General features: G+C 33.7%; 1 protein-coding gene across 1 annotated transcript in view; it reads right to left on the bottom strand.

Moving 5' to 3' along the window:
- LOC129246261 (uncharacterized) overlaps positions 1-13,420 on the bottom strand; it is a 122,018-nt gene that overhangs the window by 53,714 nt on the left and 54,884 nt on the right. Inside the window, exon 6 of the mRNA XM_054885350.1 lies at positions 8,670-8,928. Within this exon, the coding sequence (XP_054741325.1) occupies positions 8,670-8,928 (259 nt within the window). The remainder of the gene's footprint in view (positions 1-8,669; positions 8,929-13,420) is intronic.

Below are 13,420 nucleotides of genomic sequence, written 5' to 3'. Positions count from 1 at the left end.
TATAATGCAATGAAGCTCAAAAACCGAAGATGACCAGTTCGTATCAGCAATGAAATTATAAAATATGGAGGTGACGAAGTACAAATTGAGCTCATAGAATACTGCTCAAAAATAAGGGGGCAGCGTGAAATACCAGCTGCCTGTAAGCAGAGCATTCCCGTGTTGCAAAAAAGGTGCCAGGAAGACTTCAGATAATTGCAGAGGAATAACTTTATTAAGCGCAATACTGAAGCTTTTCATAAAAATACCATACTTGCCAATAGAATTGAATAAAGTGGAACATCAGAAGAACAACAAGGTTTAGGGAAAAACAGGTCAACGATTGATGCCGTATTGATACTTCGTCAAATAGTTGAAAAATCGATAGAATACGACAAGCCTGCTTTTCTCTGTTTCGTTGATTTCACTAAAGCCTTTGACACGGTTGTCTTGAAAAGCGTGATTGGAATTCTACAAAACGGAAAATAGGCAACCGAATCAAATCAGCTATTAAAAATCTTAACATCGAAAACACAATAAGCGTAAGAGTCGGTATTGATGTATCTAAGAATCTCTCAATAACCTCTGGAATATGGTAAGGTGGCAGCTTAAGTACTGTACACTTTAAGTTAGTTATGGATGAAATAATAGCTAAAGTCAAAAATGCAGCTAGTGGATACAAATTGAAAACGATTTTCAGGTTTTCGTGCAGTCGAATGTAACTATAAAATCGATCAAAAGGTGGTGCGTGTCGATGCTCCTTTCCAAAACTTGACGTATTGTGAATAACTGATCGATATTCCTAAACTATTGCCAATGCTTGACTTAATTATGTGAGCACAGGTCCATGTATGTCGTTTATAAATGCACAGGGGCCTAAGCAGCAAGAATATTCCGCTCACATAAGACCCAAATTTCGAAATACCGCGAGTCCAACGCCACGTAATCAATTTTTCTACAAAAAACTTGTGACTAATACTCATACAAAACTTTATGTGTGCCAAATCTGATCATTCGAGGTTTCGACACATCTCGACCCCAGTGCGTCCTAGAAGATATTCTTTTGGAAGAAATATTTCGTTTCATGGAATTAAAATATTTATTTTTTATTTGAACCAAATCGAACAACAAATCTTTTTTTTTCAAAGTATTTCGATCGCAAGGCCACCCAGTCTGCTAAAAACTCAATTCTGCACATGTAAATGAGTTCTTGCTTTTGCTTTTGCTATGAGCTGCATGGAATCTGGCATTGATTTATTAATTATTTTCGCATTTTAATAAATCTAAGTCCTTATTTCCAATTTACGTTAGAAACTTTATTGGAAAATTAATCATAAAGTAATCAGTTTGTACGTTAAACAGAGAGACCAGATTTGTATCAGCATTCCTTAGCAAACCAATATGTTTTTAATAATAATTTAATACATTTTTAATAATAAAAATTAATATCATTGCATTCACTCGCATAAAATTCTGCAGCAAAAAGGCATAACAACATTCATTTTTCCTACATAGCTCTTGTTTAAGGGGTAACACCACTGTAAAAATTTCAAAAAATTGATTGTTTTTTTATAAGCTTAAAAAATTCTTTGAACCTTTTAAAATACAGAACAAAAAGTTTTATACGTTACCGAAGTTTATTTCATAAATATTTTAAGCTTTTAACCAAGCGTTAGTGACTGCTACCTAACGATTTCTCCAAATTTCCAAACTTTAAACGCGTTTTTCTCAAAACACGTTTTCTGAAATTGGCACGCAGCATAACTCAAACAATTTTAAATATCTTTAATCAGGTTTTTCACTACGTCTGTAAAATAACCTTCTTAAGAGAAGAGCGTAGGGGATTTTCGATAGATTAATTTAAACGATTGTTATAATTATTTAAGTGCCGTTTTTTTAGTCCAAAATAGAGTTTTTGCCTTCAAATGCTTGCTAATTCCACAAAAATAAATATTTTTTAAATCCCCTACGTGTTTCTCTAGCTATTCTGATCTAGATTAAGAAAAAATAAATTTCCTTGTTCCAGATTAAAATTTGCACCCTCAGTGCTGCGTGCCGCGGAGCTCCTTCAAGAGAAACCACATTACAAAAATGTCTCCAATACCGCCATTTTGTAAAATTTTTCGATCAAACTTTGTAGTTTTGTATTTTAGTAAAAAAAAAAAAAAAATAAATAATTGGCGCGTACACTTCTGTTAGGTGTTTGGCCGAGCTCCTCCTCCTATTTGTGGTGTGCGTCTTGATGTTGTTCCACAAATGGAGGGACCTACAGTTTCAAGCCGACTCCGAACGGCAGATATTTTTATGAGGAGCTTTTTCATGGCAGAAATACACTCGGAGGTTTGCCATTGCCTGCCGAGGGGCGACCGCTATAAGAAAAATGTTTTTATTAATTTTGCTTTCACCGAGATTCGAACCAACGACCTCTCTGTGAATTTCGAATGGTAATCACGCACCAACCCATTCGGCTACGGCCGAGTATATAAGTAATAACTTCCCAAATCAGAGTGATTGCTTTCCCTTTCTTTCTATACAAAAAAATTCTTTAAAAATCGTGTTTATTTTACGCGTGTAGAGTGGTGTTACCCCTTAATTTGAAAAAAAAAAAAATAATTAAAACGGAATTCCTGAATTCCTAAAAGTATTAATTCCTAAAGCTTTCTCTTTTGGCAGTGGTAGAAGTTTATTTACAAAATTTATTAACTCCTGACTATTTCGTTTTTATTAACTCCTGTGGATTGCTCATCGGCCGAGAAGAAAATATGTACATTAAATACCAATTAAAATACATGGAGTTGTAGCGGATTGTGGGAAATAATGGGTTGCCCTGGATGTGAGTCTATTCCAAATAAATATTTTTCATCTGAATTGTTGTTATTAAATATTTTGCTGTCATTTGAGGAAAACATCAGAACTAATATAATTATACAACTTCATTACTTTCTGTTAACAACAAAATTTGCAACGCAATGAAAGGAATTTCTGTATAAAATCAATTTGGAAAAAGGTTTAGTGCGAAAAGAAGTTAATTATGGCACAGAAAAATATAAATGCAAAAGCGTTGAATTTTTATGTAGTCTAGTTTCTGGCGTCAGTAGAAGTTATACATATTTTTCTTTGCATGGAAAAAATTATAATGATAAAATTATCGAAAATAAGTCAAGCAGTGTTTTATGTAGTGTGAGTGATATTGAACTTTATAAACTCAACGTGTGTTTTAAATAAAATGCCAGAGTTATAGCTGCAGTCATACAAAAATTTTATAAGACGTCATTCAGCTGCTGAACAATATAATGGTACCAATTTATAGTACTTGACTGTTGAAAAAGTTACCTCAAGCGAAACTTGTGAAAATCGATTTTCCTAATAGGACTATGTTTAAGTTCGTGCGGTTTTTTTTCGAAATTTGAAACTTTATTGACGTAAAATGGTTACAAATTTAATATTCAAAGTATTGTCCATCGCTTACTACTACTTTTTCCCATCTTTCTGGCAATTCACGGATTCCCTTTGTGAAAAATTCGGTCGGTTTTGCCGCAATCCACGAATCGATCCATTTTTTGACTTCATCGTAATTACGGAAGTGCTGGTCAGCCAGGCCATGTTGCATCGATCGGAAGAGATAGTAATCGGATGGCGCAAGGTCTGGACTATACGGCGGGTGGGGTAGGACATCCCATTTGAGCGTTTCTAAGTATGTTTTGACCACTTTTGCAACATGTGGCCGAGCATTGTCATGTTGCAAAATAACTTTGTCGTGTCTATCGGCGTATTGCGGCCGTTTTTCTCGCAGTGCTCGGCTCAAACGCATCAATTGTCGTCGGTAGACATCCCCCGTAATCGTTTCATTCGGTTTCAGTAGCTCATAATACACAACACCCAGCTGGTCCCACCAGATACACAGCATAACCTTCAGGCCATGAATATTCTGCGCCGACGTCGATGTTGAAGCATGGCCAGGGTATCCATACGTTGCCCGACGTTTTGGATTGTCGTAATGGACCCACTTTTCATCGCCAGTCACAATTCGATGCAAAAAACCCTTTCTTTTGTGCCGTTGAAGCAGTTGTTCGCATGCCATAAAACGGCGTTCAACGTCTCTTGGCTTCAATTCATACGGCACCCAATGGCCTACCTTTCGGATCATTCCCATGGCTTTTAAACGTTTGGAAATGGTTGATTGATCAACTCCCAAAGTTTTTGCAACCTCTTCTTGCGTTTGAGCCGGATCTTGATCGAGCAATTCCTCCAATTCGGTATCCATGAACTTTGGCGGCGCACCCTCGCGTTCTTCGTCTTCCAAGCCAAAATCACCACTTTTAAAGCGTGCAAACCACTTCTGGCACGTTCGCTCAGCTAGAGCATGCTCACCATAAACTTCCACCAAGATACGATGACTTTCGGCTGCTTTTTTCTTCATATTAAAATAATGAAGAAGAATTCCCCGCAAAAACACATTATTTGGCACGAAATTCGACATTTTCAAGTGTGGTAAAAATATTGTTGTTTACGCTTCAAATAAAAAACTTATACTGACGTTTGTGCCTTACGACAGTAGCTCTCCAATGAATGTTTGGAAATGTGGATCGATGGAATAATAATCAAGTTACGCCATCTGTTGTAAAACCGCACGAACTTATCGATAGACCTATTAATTTTTGGCCAAGGCAGATGAGCGCTGCTGTAAGAGAGGGATAGGTATTAGAGCTAGGATTAGAATGACAAATGATTGCTTTCAAAACACTAATACTTTGGCTTGCGTGTATCTGTATTTGTATATATATTTTAAATAACAGTTTCGTGGAAAAAGTGATGCTGGGAAGTAAATATCAAACGCATGACCAAAACCTCATTTGCTTGCCACTTACACTCAATCATAAGTGTTTTATTTTTGTTTTGCTTAACACCAGCAAGCGATTCGATTACCGTTTATCGTCACTCTTGCCGTAATTCAGGTGATGCAAGGTGGAGACATAGTCGTATTTACTTATTTTCGGATATAAAGCGATAAATCTTAAATGGTATTACGTATACGCCCTGGCCAGCTGAGCGAGAGAATATACAGTACGCACTCAGTTCTGGCCACAGGAGTATATGTATATGAATGCATACATATATATTTCGGTACCCGAAAATTCAGTCTTTCAATATAATCGTTACCTACACTTACTTTATACATTGTTGTTGTTTTATTTGCATGCAGCTGCATAAATTACTTGCTGAGATAACAAACAAAACAGCAAAGGAACAATCCAGGAAATGAAAAGCGGTGTGGGCGCAAACATTTCTCAATTTGAGGGATTTATTGCACACAAATACGAACTGCGGTTGGATGTAAATGTGAAAGAACGCACGGCACGACACGTGTGGAATGTGAAATGGAAGCCTCAAGTTTGGTTTGAGATTAACATACTAATACCGTGCGAGGCATTGCCACTGAAGTGAGAGCAAGTCATACTGAGCTTTGTTATTTATGTGAGGTGATGTATGTAAGTGAACTTTAACTTGAAATTTGGTTTATTTTAAAATTAGTATATTGGAATATAACTTCAAAAGTTATGGGAGTCTCACTCATCAATTAGTAAAAAATAAGAAAAAATCTCAAATAATTAAAGAAATAAATAATGAAAAAATAGGAGAAAAATAATAAGAAATATTATATGATAAAAGAGTATAAGTTGGTTCCTTGGCAAATAACTTAATTGCATCACAAAACGGCTGAGCAATTCCTATTAGTCAAACTTTATTAGGACCCCTACGAATATTTATATAACCAAGTACTTTACGTTCCAAAAGAGTCAAAAAAGCTACTCATAGTAAAATACAAATTACCAAAATTAATCTACGAACAAAAGATAAAATTATTTCCATAAAAATCAAGTACTATTTGTAATACAAGTTTTTCGAAAATGCCGAAACAAATTTTTTCGCAAACATTTTAAAAAACAAAAAAAAAATTTTTTTTTTTTAAATTTCCAAAAAATTTTTCAAAAATTAATAAAAAAAAAGTTTATTTAAAGACAAAAAAATTCCAAATGTGCCAAATGTACAAAAATTTTCCAAACATTTTTTTTTAAATATTCTATTATTAAAATAAAAAAAATTATGTTGGAACAGTTTTCGGAAAATTTTGTTTTGAAAAATTGGAATTCGGAGTATAATATAATAGAATATATATTTTTTAAATAAAATATACTTTTTGTTTTTTAAAAGTTTTTAAATATACTCTATTCTTAAAAGTTGCGAAAACAAATTTAGAAAAAATTTTTAAACCTAAGCCAACACATGTACCAATTTTCAGAAAAAAATTAAGATCCTAGATCCAATTTTTTGTTTCGAAAAAACATTTCCAAACAAATTTTTTTTTAAATTTATTTAAAAAAAAGTTCTTAAAAAAAATTCCAAATGCACCATTATTTTTTAAATATATTCTATTGTTAAAATTAAAAAAAATATTTTTTTGTTGGAAATGTTTTGGAAATTTATTTTTTTTTAATTGGAACTTGGAAATAGAACATATTTTTTTAAATAGAATTATTATTTATTAAAAAATATGTATATAGTTTTTTTTTATTAATATAGTATTATTTGAAAATGTATATATATTTTGTAACTTTTAAGAATAGAATATATTTTATTTTAAAAATATATATAAATAAATAAAATTTATCATACCTAAGCCTACAAATGCACTAATTTTCAGAAAAAATTAAGATCATAAAAAGTATTATATAATCTATTCTTAAAAATTACACAAACATTTTTTTAAATTAAAAATCGAGAGATATTTTACTTTAAAGAATTCCATTACCAAAAGGTTTCAACATTGAATATTTTAAAATTATTAAATTTTTATTGTTCTTAAGCCGGCAAGGAAACGAATTTTCAGAAAAATTTACGGCAATGTCCAAAGTACTTCGCTCACTTGAGATACATAGGATACATTAATTACTATCCCCTATCGGATCACACTTCCCAACTTCAAGCTGAAGTTTCCTTGCAGTATAAGACTGGCCTTTGGTAAAAATAATGTCCTTCGAATATGAACTCTGGCCAGTGGAATTAATACTTTATTATGTATCTTCCTTATATTAAGATTGGTTACAAGATTCTTGTATTTTCTTCATTCTTTAACTGCTTCTTTAGTATATTCCCGCATTTTTCTGCATAAAGAAAAACACTGATATGATTGAAGTCAATCTTAGCCAACTTATAGACATATAGAATTCAGGTTTAGAATTTGGCTTACTCAGTTGTCACTTTAAATGCACGTCTTTTAAGATTATTCTTATTAGGTAACAAAACTTGTTGTCGTTTTTGTGAGCTGAACTGAGGGAAAAATCTGCATCGAAGCTGGTATCTCTATCCTCTCTGACGGCTTCAAGATGGAATCGGGAGTCGGAGCAGGGGGTTTCTCTAAATCAGCCAATTTATCTATTCCCTTCATTTGTATCTAACTATATTCGTGTGTCCTGGAACCCAGATCAGAAAAATGTTACGCACACCCAAGAGATTTCATCTCCGCCTTACAGGAGTTGCCTAATTTGGATCTGTATCATGGCAACGTCAGAGCCTTGAATGCGCTTTGCTATGGGACAAATGTCTTTTGAAGTGAGATATGGTAGATGGACTAGGAGAGCTTGCCATTTACTGTTAAGTTGATATTTTATCGTCGGACCTTGAAAATTTATGATACGGTCACGCAAATTTGACTCTCATATTTCACTTTAAATTAGTTTATTTATTTTGCCATTCAGATTTATAATTTTTTTTACCATAAATGTAAGATTAGCTGACGCTTACATCCGTTGTTGTATCATTTGATGTTTCATGCCCGAGGTGGTCGAGCGGTAGCCAAGCGCCAACCGATTCTACTACAGTGGACGTATACATTTTTTTCGTGATTTGTGGAAGCTAACTCCAGCTAACGGGTAATGCAAATAGTTTTTAATCTGACTTGGATTGCGCGCTACCGCTCACTGAAAGGCCGATTAAAATGGATTTATCAGTAACTTTTTAGACAAAAATGTGTTTTTACTTTTGCCTAGGGAAATCAGTTCTTTAAAGTAACTATTTTTTGTAGTGTGCAATAGTCGTGAAATCTTTCTGGCCACGGGTAGATTGGGGCCGTTCGAGAGAACTTTTAAAGCTAAAAAGCCGCAGCTCTCGAATTCTGTAAGTATTCTTACCGGACATTGTGCGTTAGGTGTTCATATGGTAAGACTTGGGATTGCTTCAAGACCTTTCTGCAGAAGCCGTCTGGAGGACGAGGTGGAAGTATCTCAGCTCCTTCTTCTCAGCTGCCATGCTCTCGTCGGGCAAAGATTTAGATATCTGGCTTCTCACTTTTTTTGGGTATCACACATAGCGGATATCAGTAGCTTGAGGCGGTTAATACGAAAGTAAATAACCGCTGTTGGTCGTCATCTTCTAATTTAAAACCCATTTTTTTCCACTTGCCCTGTTCTTTTCCTTCTCCATTCCCTCCGTCCCCTCCTGCATGCTATCCCAACGGATAAATTCTGAATATTTCTCCAAGTAGGCCCCCGTAAGGGCAGAATTTCCTTACCTAACCTAACTACTTTTTGACTTCCTTTCAATCAGTTAGTGATTGCCAAGCTCCTACCCAGTTTGGTTTGAATTCACCGCAAAAAAGTTGCTGTGAGTCTTTTCCTTCATGGTTCACTTACCGACATTTGTTGCTGTTCTTGTTGTTGTAATAATTGCTGCAACTGTTGCTGCTTAAGTTGGTCCTGTTTTTGCTGTTGCTGTGCAAGACTATTGCGCGCCGGATCATATTGAGCTGCTATATGTGCGGCTGCGGTTAGCGCCTCAGCTGACGGCTGCTGCTGGTGTTGATGCGATGGTGGTGGCGGTGGTGGTGGTGCGTAAACCGGATTTGGCGCAGATTGTGCTTGTGACGGATTTTTGAATTTTGTACCAAATATGCTGCACATAATAAAGGAAGGCAAATAGATTAAAAATTAATATTGTGCAATGAATTTAAATGTAATTCCCTCCACAAATTAAGAAGCCTGAGAAAAAAATGTACATAGATGGAGGAATGAAGTAGCTATGTTATTGGATGGGACGTGGATGCGTGGGGATACATGGTTTTTTCATATTAGTGATTTTATGTTGGTGATTGACGTTTGATGATGTGGGAGAAGGCAAGCAATTTGGTTAATTTCAGATTAGACACAAACACAAATGTAGGTAATTGTCCTGTGTATGTAGTCGTGTTAGTTATTGTTCTTGTTTTTGTTTTTTTTTTTTACTTTTGTTATTGTATTTATTGAAGTTTCTATGTAAATGCCAAAGTAGTAGGGGAATCTCTAAGGTATAGAAAGCAGGACTCAAATTGCCTAAGCTACTTTGTAGTGAAATGTTTGAGGGCTGCAGTAATTTTATACTGGTCCTGGTGTTTGCGTTATCGTTGAATATGAATTTCAAATTAAGGGAAATTTAAACTGGTTAAGGCACATAAAATAACAAAAAAATGCATATACGAGGTGCCTTTGAAAAGTAAGGTGACTTTGTATTTATTTTTAATTTTTTTTATTTATGTTTATATAATACGAGTAGCTGCTTTATCCGCTTCAGATATATTTAAGGGGTTAGAAGTAGTCAGAATTTTCAAAAAAAAAGGATTTGTTTTTTGTTTTTATTTTTTTTTAAGTATAATATCTTAAAAATATTGTGTGAAAATTTGAAGTCAATCCGACAAATACTTCTCGAGTTATTCAACAATTAACAAGGGGCGCTCGGGCGCTCCGGAGCGATAGCAAACCTTAAATGCGTTTTTCTCAAAACTATGTTTTTTGAACTGGTGATCAGTGTAACTTAAAAACCGCTTGGTAGGTTTGAATAAAATTTATACTGCTCTTGAAAAACATAAAAAATCGTGCCTGATCCAGAGATTTTTTTCCAAAAATTTCGATTTTATTTTAACAATTAATTGTCGGTTGTTTCCTCGAAAATCTGAAAAAAATTTCCTGAGGCTGCCATATTGTTAATTTTGAAAAAAAAGAAGTTTTGATCAGGCAGAAGATTATCTATTAATACAACTAATTTCTCTTCTCCGATGGATTTTAGATGAATCTCCAATGACTTGTAATGGTCACCGCAAGGGATTTCTGGAGAAACGGGCTCTACACAAACAGCGATAACTTTTACAATTATTAACGAACCATGGTTTTTATTTTTGTAAAATAAAGCAACTGACTAGCAAAAAAAAAAAAAAGATTGAAAATCATAATTTTTTCGGGCCTCTGATAGCCTCTATATCCTTGCTAATCCTCGAAGCGCTTCTTAAAAGCACTTTTTGGTGTTGCCTTGAGCTCTGCTAGTGATGCAGTCTTTGTAAATCTCCAGCCTCTCGTAGGTCTACTCAGTTTTGTGGGGGGACAAAAGAAAAAAGACGGAAGGTGCCAAATCAGTATGTAGTCCACGAAGTATGAAAATCCACCTTACTTTTTGAACACAGATTGTATTTATATTATAAATATACTGGAGAATGTTGGCTACTGCGATTAATGGATTATAAAGAAAAATGTGTCAATATTATTAGAGAGGACTACGCTGAATAAAGTAAAGTTAATTAAGTTATTGAGAAAAAGAAAAAGAAAGGAAAAAGCAGAAACACTGCTACCAGCCACCTGCGTCAAGTTGCAAGTCCCTGCGCTACACAAAAGGGAAAGTTTCGTAAAACGTAACCATCCGCAGTGTACACGGCACGAAAATTATGACCAAGATGATTATGCAGATATCTACTAAGGCAATAATTGGAAAAAAATGCCCCAATATGGATTTGTTGGTTTCGTATGCTCAAAATGGTACCTCATAACGGAAATTATTCACCATAAATTGCTGGTATTTTAGTAACGCGCAAATTCTTGCTCTGTGCAAAACGAAGCAAAACGACAGTCAAACTGCTGAAAGCCCTTGCAAGCCCACGCTGCTCTTCGAAATTAGTCGGTGAATGTCAGACAAAACTGAGCAGTCTTATTTGGGTGCCTGGACATTGTGGTATTACAGGGAACGAGTTAGCTGATAAACTGGCTAATAAAGGCTCTGCAAGTATCCCACTGGGCCTTGAACCCTTTCTAGGTTTTAACTCTGCATCGATTCAGCTATGGATTGACGACTTTATGAGATCAACCCATACAGAATGTTGGTCTGGGTTGAACTCGTGCAGAGTAGCTAAGTGCTTTGTGAAAGAACCAAACAGGAAGCGACCTTTCTCCTAAAACTCAGAAAGAAGGACCTAAAAGTACTGGTGGGTGTAAGAGCACAGGGCACAACGCCTGCCCATGGGGATCATCCACAGCTCGATATGCCTATCCTGTCTTGAGGATGATGTCACTGTAGAGCATTTTCTCTGTAGCTGTCCGGCGTTTTCCAGAATCAGACTTTGGATATTGGGTTCCGATATACTGAGTATGGATAAGGCTCATACTTTTCCTCTTCCGTATGTCTTAAGATTCATCAATGAATCCAAGAAATTTGTGGAAGAGTGACCTCAAACTAATTTTTCCGTCTTACCACCCACATTTTATCTTTCTTATCTCTCGATTCTTTCTATTGTATTCTAACCCAGTGTAGTACAAAGGCCTCCTGACTGAGTGTTTGGACTTGTCCAACCCCCCACAAATCTAATCTAATCTAATCTAATCTAATCTAATCTAATCTAATCTAATCTAATCTAATCTAATCTAATCTAATCTAATCTAATCTAATCTAATCTAATCTAATCTAATCTAATCTAATCTAATCTAATCTAATCTAATCTAATCTAATCTAATCTAATCTAATCTAATCTAATCTAATCTAATCTAATCTAATCTAATCTAATCTAATCTAATCTAATCTAATCTAATCTAATCTAATCTAATCTAATCTAATCTAATCTAATCTAATCTAATCTAATCTAATCTAATCTAATCTAATCTAATCTAATCTAATCTAATCTAATCTAATCTAATCTAATCTAATCTAATCTAATCTAATCTAATCTAATCTAATCTAATCTAATCTAATCTAATCTAATCTAATCTAATCTAATCTAATCTAATCTAATCTAATCTAATCTAATCTAATCTAATCTAATCTAATCTAATCTAATCTAATCTAATCTAATCTAATCTAATCTAATCTAATCTAATCTAATCTAATCTAATCTAATCTAATCTAATCTAATCTAATCTAATCTAATCTAATCTAATCTAATCTAATCTAATCTAATCTAATCTAATCTAATCTAATCTAATCTAATCTAATCTAATCTAATCTAATCTAATCTAATCTAATCTAATCTAATCTAATCTAATCTAATCTAATCTAATCTAATCTAATCTAATCTAATCTAATCTAATCTAATCTAATCTAATCTAATCTAATCTAATCTAATCTAATCTAATCTAATCTAATCTAATCTAATCTAATCTAATCTAATCTAATCTAATCTAATCTAATCTAATCTAATCTAATCTAATCTAATCTAATCTAATCTAATCTAATCTAATCTAATCTAATCTAATCTAATCTAATCTAATCTAATCTAATCTAATCTAATCTAATCTAATCTAATCTAATCTAATCTAATCTAATCTAATCTAATCTAATCTAATCTAATCTAATCTAATCTAATCTAATCTAATCTAATCTAATCTAATCTAATCTAATCTAATCTAATCTAATCTAATCTAATCTAATCTAATCTAATCTAATCTAATCTAATCTAATCTAATCTAATCTAATCTAATCTAATCTAATCTAATCTAATCTAATCTAATCTAATCTAATCTAATCCTATCCACTCGACTTCTAGACCAAGAATCAACGCATTTATCGAAAAATTTTGAAATCTTTACATGCCGTATTTTACAAAAGTAAAGGTAAATTTTAATTAATTAAGCTTTAAGCTTAATTTGCGCTTTTTTAGTTGTAAAAGCCAGTATTACATTTTGATTAACTTTAATTTAATGCGATCGACAGATTATTCAATGATCTAAAATAGCTGTAAAAACCTGTAGAAAGACAAAATTCAGAACTTCTTTGAACAATAACCGTCTGATGATGGCTTATCTTAGCAGGAGTTCGAGTGCGATACGTGCAATAACGACAGGAACTTTGCTTTTGGGATAGGAGATTTATTTATTCCTCCGAAATTATAAAGGATTCTTCTGATATGAGCTTCAATGTGAAAAATTATAAACCACTATCTTCTGCAGCTTCGACGTTTTTATGGGTTGATAGAGCAGCCAAAGTAATGTGGAAGTGGTCAGCTTGAAAAGCAGAAATGTTAATTAAATTCATTTAAATGTTAGGCTAGTTTAGGTATTTCTAAAGAGCGTGAATAAACTTTTAGTATAAATTTTTAGTTAAGTGCTAAATTCGACTACTGTTTAGTTGTGTAAGCATTTGAAGGACTAGAGCAGAG

This window comes from Anastrepha obliqua, chromosome 1 (assembly GCF_027943255.1).
Source record: "Anastrepha obliqua isolate idAnaObli1 chromosome 1, idAnaObli1_1.0, whole genome shotgun sequence".
Classification (NCBI taxonomy): Eukaryota; Metazoa; Arthropoda; class Insecta; order Diptera; family Tephritidae; genus Anastrepha; species Anastrepha obliqua.
The sequence above is the reverse complement of the archived record's forward strand: the minus strand, read 5'-3'. Positions and strand labels throughout refer to the sequence as shown.